General features: G+C 44.6%; 1 protein-coding gene across 2 annotated transcripts in view; it reads right to left on the reverse strand.

The window, feature by feature from the left end:
• FCRL3 (Fc receptor-like 3) overlaps positions 1 to 5810 on the reverse strand; it is a 30672-nt gene extending 24862 nt beyond the window's left edge. For both annotated transcript variants that reach the window (XR_001000283.1, XM_011928473.1), the window contains exons 1-8: positions 5600 to 5810; positions 5397 to 5523; positions 4630 to 4650; positions 3331 to 3576; positions 2602 to 2865; positions 2081 to 2365; positions 979 to 1266; positions 259 to 537 (exon numbers count right to left, since the gene is read on the reverse strand). Coding sequence is in view for 1 of the 2 variants with exons in the window: in XM_011928473.1 (XP_011783863.1) it covers positions 259 to 537; positions 979 to 1266; positions 2081 to 2365; positions 2602 to 2865; positions 3331 to 3576; positions 4630 to 4650; positions 5397 to 5433 (1420 nt within the window). In the remaining variant the exon portion in view is untranslated. The remainder of the gene's footprint in view (positions 1 to 258; positions 538 to 978; positions 1267 to 2080; positions 2366 to 2601; positions 2866 to 3330; positions 3577 to 4629; positions 4651 to 5396; positions 5524 to 5599) is intronic.
• Between the last annotated feature and the right edge of the window lie 614 nt (positions 5811 to 6424).

A 6424-nucleotide genomic window follows, 5' to 3' on the forward strand; every position in this document is an offset into this window, starting at 1 on the left:
AAAAAAAAAAAAAAAAAAATGAAGGGGGTATATGGATGGTCGTTGATGACAATTATAGAGGGATTAAAAAAAAAAAAGAAATGGTCTAAGTTACTAGATGTGTAGTCACAAGGAACAATCCCAGAACTCCCAGGTGGAGTCATAAAGAGTGGGAAGTCTACTGGGATATCAACCAGCAAATAGCCCAGTGGAGCTATTTCTGAGGAAGACATGATCTCTTGCATTGGCTGTTAACTGCTGTGGGTATATCTTGCTTACCTGTGACCCTGAGACTCACTCCATGACTGTGCTGGGCCCCCAGGCCATTGTCTGCATCACAGGAGTAGTTTCCAGAATGTTTTGCAGTCAGAGAGAGGTTGAAGGAGGCTCCTCCTCCAAAGGGGGCTGAGCTGTTCCCCAGGGTGACATCCTCATGATAAAATCGGTACAGGATCGGGGGAGAGCCTCTCAGGGACTCACAGTGAAGCTCCAGCAGGTTTCCCACTAGAGCCTGGACCCTGGGGGCCCTGAAGGTGAGGACGGGGTGAGATACCGGAACTGAGGGAGACAAAAGGGCTGTCAGAGGATTCTGATGTTTGTGACAGATGCACAACCTCTCTCAAGGAGCCTAGCAATAGATATGTCCCTTGTCCCTTGATTGTTTCTGTTTCTCACTGATCACATTTTTCTCATCTAACAATCAGAAGCATTTCCCCAAAACAGTGAGAGTTAATCCTGGGTAGTTTTGTTTTCATCACCATTCGGTCTTCCCCACAAGAAGTAAGGTCCTTCAACTTTTTTTGCCATCTTTCCATTTCTCAGATAGCTTTTAAATATCTCTCTCTCTCTCTCTCTCTCTCTCCCCATCCCTCTTTCCCTCCCTCCCTCCCTCCTTCCCTCCCTCCCTCCCAATGCCTCTTTTAGGAGATCCTAGTGGCTGACAGAGAACCTAAACCCTGGCCTGCAACTAGAGGCTATGTGAAAGGAATCAAAACTTACTTCTCACAGTGACTTGAATCCATGTGCTGAGGATGGGGCCGTGAACATTGTCAGCTGCACAGTAGTATCTCCCTGCGTCACTCTCCTTCACCATGAGAACATGCAGCTCTGCCAACGGAGAACGCTGGGTCTTTCTACCCAGGCTTCTTACTCTTCCTTCTTTGTGCCAGGAGAACGTGACAGTCCCTGAACCCCGGGCTACTGAGCAAATAAGGACCATATTTTCTCCTTCAATCAGCTGCCCTCCGGTGGGCTGGATCTCTAGATTCACATTAGACACAGGGACTCCTGGGGGAACACAAGATGGCATGTGAAGGTCCTAATGGCAGGGACATCAAGGTCAACGGGAAGGCTAGACCTGCCATGAATAGGCCAATAGCAGCAGGTGCAGCAGGCAGAAGCCCAAAGTAGGAAATAAGAAATTAATTGTGTATACTATTATAAAGGAAGCAACATCCCTCTCACTCCCACAACAATTCCCATCCTTGGGAAATGTGGGCAACAAGTCCATAATCTCCATAAACCCAAAGTTTTCTGGTCACATTTTATATGTGTTTATCTCTAAGGAATCTTTGATGTGTCAATAAACCACAAAGTAAAAGAGAACACTGGAGATCCTCTATTTTGAAGATCCAAGTAGAATCCAAACTCTTTTCCTATTCTTCAAGACTTCTCCAGATTTACATCCATGTGCCATATCTTTCTCTGACTATTATCATTCATATTCATCTTCCCCTTTTCTGACTATTTTGTTGTGAGTTTAGGTCACCAAATGGAAGCACCACAGGGGCTTCTCAAAACTGCATGTGTTTAGCTGTGCTTCTAGTTGTCTCTTGATTCATGAGAGAACCGATCTTGTACATCTCTGTAACCCCAAAGGGTTAGGCACTCAGTAACTGATCAATAATTACTATTACCTGATTCAAGTGGAAGAAAATGTTCTAGGGCTGTTAAACCGACGTTGAGCTTAAAGAGAGAAGATGACGAATAGCTGGACACTCCTCTCTGTTATGTCTACCATCCTAGGGGTGCTGAAGTTGTCACTGGTCTGCCTTCCTCTCCCCAGCTCTGACTCTGGAAGAGCAGCCCCTTGAACACTCACTCTGTACACGTATCTGAGATGTCAGGCTCCTTTTTTTGATGTTGCGAGTCACTGTCTCTGCCTCACACCAGTAAGACCCGGAGTCTTCAGTCCACATGGCAGGGATCTGGAGTTTGGGGGACCTGCTCCAGCCTGATCCGAGGGTCTGACTATCTCTGAAGAAGGAGAATTGCAGCTGGACTTTTGGCCTCTGTGGAGAGAGCTGGGTCTCACAGATCAGGGTCATGGGACTCCCCTCTATGGGCGTGGAAGAGCTGACTCTCAGCACAGGATGTAGAAACAGCTCTAATGAAAAGAAAAAAAACATAGTCCCCAGGGTGGTGAGGCTCAGAGTTCCTAGAGAGATGCACTTCTGTTCTCAGCACCAGCCATCAGGAGATAGAGAAGCATGCAGAAAGAACAATCTCCTTCCCATGGCTGAACCATAGGAACCTCTTTATGAAATTCCCACTGATAAACACCTTCCCTTTATCCTCAGTTTCCCTACCAAACCCAATAATCCACAGGAATCTAGCCATTACCTTGAACTTGGATATTTAGGTATTTTGAAGTTCGTTTAATTGATACTATGGAAAGTATCTTATAATTAGCAGTACAATGATATTTGCTATTATCCCTGGAGACTGAATTCACTATGATGAAGTCTAAATTATAACTATTAGGAAGCTGTTTTCCATCTTTGTAGTAAACCTTTTCATGAGCGTTTTCATCTTCTTTCCCCTGACATCTCAGGGTGACATTATCTCCTTCAAAGACAGGATGTGAAGCCTGCAGGATCAGCGAGTCTGCAAAGAGCACAGGAGCACACTCATTTACACCCTGCTGCTTCTGCCTTCACTCCCATTTCCACCCATGAGGCAAGAGCCATAGTTCTATACACACCTGCAAATGGCCCCCACCCACATTGTCATGTGGCTCCAATACCTTATTCTTCCTTTCTCCAGGAGAGCGAACCAATTCCCAGAAAACTTTCTTGAGAAATCCTCACATGTCTTTACACAAAAGAGGAATCCCATACCTAAACTTCTTTGTGCCTGATGGTCCCTGGGTCACCCATACTTCTTTGGAGGGGGATAGATAGACAATCCAACATCATGCTGCTGCCCTATCTCTTTATTTTCCCCAGTGGGGTCAGCGCATCAAATATCCCCATGTCTGCTTACAACTCTGCCTGGGATCCCTGCATTAACCCAGCCCTCAGACATTCTGCATAGTGGCTTGACTTTAGACACTCCCCTTCCATTCCTCACCATATGAAAATTCCACATGCACAGCATCACTGAGGGAGGATTCTCGGGTCTCGCATTGATAGTTTCCAGACTCTGTAATTTGGATCGCGTTATATTTCATTTTCAACAACTTCTCATTGCGATACCAAAACGTGTCTCTGTGGGCTGGGGAATGTGATATTCCCCTGCATGTGAGAGTCACTTTTTCTCCTTTGAAGACTGTGGACCATGGAGGATCAAGGAGAAGTACAGCTTTTGGAGCTACCCCTAAACAGGAAATAGGAAGATAAAGGCAGGGGAAGGTCAATGGGAGGTGGGCACAGCACAGGGGGAGCCCAACCTACAGTCAGGAGTTTTCCTGGACTAAATTTCCAGTCAGGACCAGGGTGGAAAATTGAGCAGAAATAACCTGGGGGAATGCCTGGGAAAGAATCTGTTCTTCCTCACCCATTTCCTGGAGGTGAGCAGATGGGTATTACAGGGGAGAGGTCTCGGGTTCCTGGCATTGCCTCAGAAAAGCTCAGGAGATGTGATTTGCCATTGGGCAAACACTGTGAAGGCCTCAGAATGTGACTGATTCTGAAATTCTCTTGTCCTATGCATTTCTGTCCAGATAAAGGTGAACTTGGGATGTATATACCTCAGAAGTAGTTTCCAGAATCCAGAAAATTACTTCCTACTTGTTAACACTTAATGAATAAAATTTTCTCACTTCTATTACTTTTATATCTTTCTTAGTTTGAGAGTCTGTGGGGAAGGCAACTTTACTCTCCATCTAAGCTGGACACAGTAAACAATGGAGGGACATAAAGAATTTAAATTGAGGAGGATGGGTTGCTTGAGAAGTCAAACTTGTGTATGGAATTGCAACTGACTGACAGGCATGGAAGTGAGGTGTGGCAGTGGCATGGGCTCTTTTTTGGAGATTTATAAGGATTCTGCTGTAGCATCTTCCTCCACGAATGGGAGCTATTTCTATGTCCTTTGATAGCAGCACTAGCCTGGACATTCAGAAGGAGATGTATTAGAGAATATGGAGATCAGAGATGAGATTCCTTCATCATCAGCCTCTTGCCTCTGCCCTTTGCTCTGCAAATGTTTCCTTCCTCTACTCTGAGGAATCCTGGTAATGTAGGGGAAAAAAGCCTTGGAGACTGAAAAAGTTGGAGGAGGCTCTGTTCACCCAATATAGTAGCAGATGTGACCCCAGAGCATCAGCACTGCTGATGGGATGCATCCCTGCAAGGGTTGGGGCAGGCTGTGTGGGCTGAGGGGACCCATATGCAGAGACCAGAGGGGCAGAGAGAAGGAGAAACTTACCTGATTGTTCTCTTCTACGAGCTGTGAGGGAGCAGAAAATGACAATCAGACACTCTCTAAAACATTTTTTAACAACGTAACCACAACCGCTTCTTTTGTTTTTCCTTATCACTTCTTTGCTCCCTTTTTATATCACCCAGAGCCCCTAAGCAACAAACAAATGGCCTATAAATTATTTTACAAACGTGATGGCTTATGTCCAAGGCCTGACCTCATCTCTGCTATTATTTACTTGGCCATGGCACACTTTATTCTCTCCCTGTCTTCTCTGAGTGCAGGGGCAGACAAAGACTTGCAGAAATGGTTTATGCTCCCTTTGTTCCTTGGGCTTCCTATTGTTCCTCTCACTTTTTCAATCTCTGATTAAATTTTGGCTTAAAACTTCTAGAAAAGAGTGATGTTTCTCAGTAGACCTTCCTTCACATGCCTAAGTTTTTAGAAGTAACTGTTTATCTGAAAAATTATTTAGTCTGAGGCTTAAGAGGGAGGGTGGGATATAGAGTTGTGGTTTGGCAGAAGGAAAAATCCAAGTTTCCTATGAGGTGAGAAAAGCAGTGGATGAGAAACCAAGGGCAGGATATCTGACTTGCTCTGATGGTTGCATTTGGAGCCTCTTGGTTGTCCTGGGAACCCAGCCCTGCTCACTTCTCATTCCTGGCTATCTGTCTCTGAACCCCAAATAGAAGCAGAGATAGAAGCTCTTTGAGTTTTTCCCTGGTCACCTTTAGGAACTGAGGCCCTGGTCCCATTGTAGTCCATCTGTTCACTCAGGATCAGCAGCAGCAGCCACAGAAGCATGGGCATCGGCCTGGCAGAGGGCAGGGAAAGTCTTTCTCACCAAAAGCTGGACTTATCTCCAGGAAGGACGGCAGGAAGCTGCCCCTCAGATCAGACCTGCAAGAATTAGAAAAGGGAAGAAGAGCTTAGTATCATACCTTGCTTTGGGCTCTGAAAATGTGAACGTGGCTACCTTCCTAAATGCTGTTTGTATCTCAATCCTGGTAGTGATATATTTTTAGAAGTTGGGGCTCATCTTCCAACAAATGCAGTCTCTCAGGAGTAATGTCTCCAAGGCTGTGCCTGGGTTGTCTAGAAATGTGAAGTTGTGGATTTGCTAATATTCAAATAATTCTTTCTTTGTTTTTCACATGGAAAACCCCTTCAATAGCTTGTCTTCACACAGCCTTTGCTTCCGCATGCAGCTCCTGATGTAGGCAAGCTTAATGAGCGTGGTGTGAGTCACACAGTCAAGACGTGTCAAGCATACGCCTTTTTGACTTTCACATAAGTTGTCATGAGGCTTCTGAACAGGAAAATAATGCAAATTTACAGATTAGGGACTGCTCGTAATCTCACCCAGATCTGCAAATTAGGAGATAAATCAGCAAGTGTACCACCGTTTTTAAAGCCAAAGCCCTTCTCAGAAAGGCCTTCCCTCACTTTGCAATCAAAGAGGTTCCACCCCATTATTTTGTTTCAAGTTCTTTGTGTTTTTTTCAGTTTTAATAACAATTTGCAATTATTTTCTCTATTTACTTGTTTGCTTTTGTGTCTTCTTTCCCGCTAACATTTAAGGACCTCTTTTCTTATCCATTATATCCCCTGCACCTCTAACTGTTCTTTCTTGAAAGCATGCCTTCAGTAAACATTGTTTGAGGGACTATTGAATAAAAACTCTGAACCAGTGTTTCTCAACCATTTTTTCATTGTTGCTCCCCTAACGATGTTTTTAAGACATTCTTGTTTTTAGCTACCCCCTTTTTCCATGAAAATTTAATACCACAAATATACTATT

This window comes from Colobus angolensis, unplaced genomic scaffold, assembly GCF_000951035.1.
Source record: "Colobus angolensis palliatus isolate OR3802 unplaced genomic scaffold, Cang.pa_1.0 Scaffold77, whole genome shotgun sequence".
Lineage (NCBI taxonomy): Eukaryota > Metazoa > Chordata > Mammalia > Primates > Cercopithecidae > Colobus > Colobus angolensis.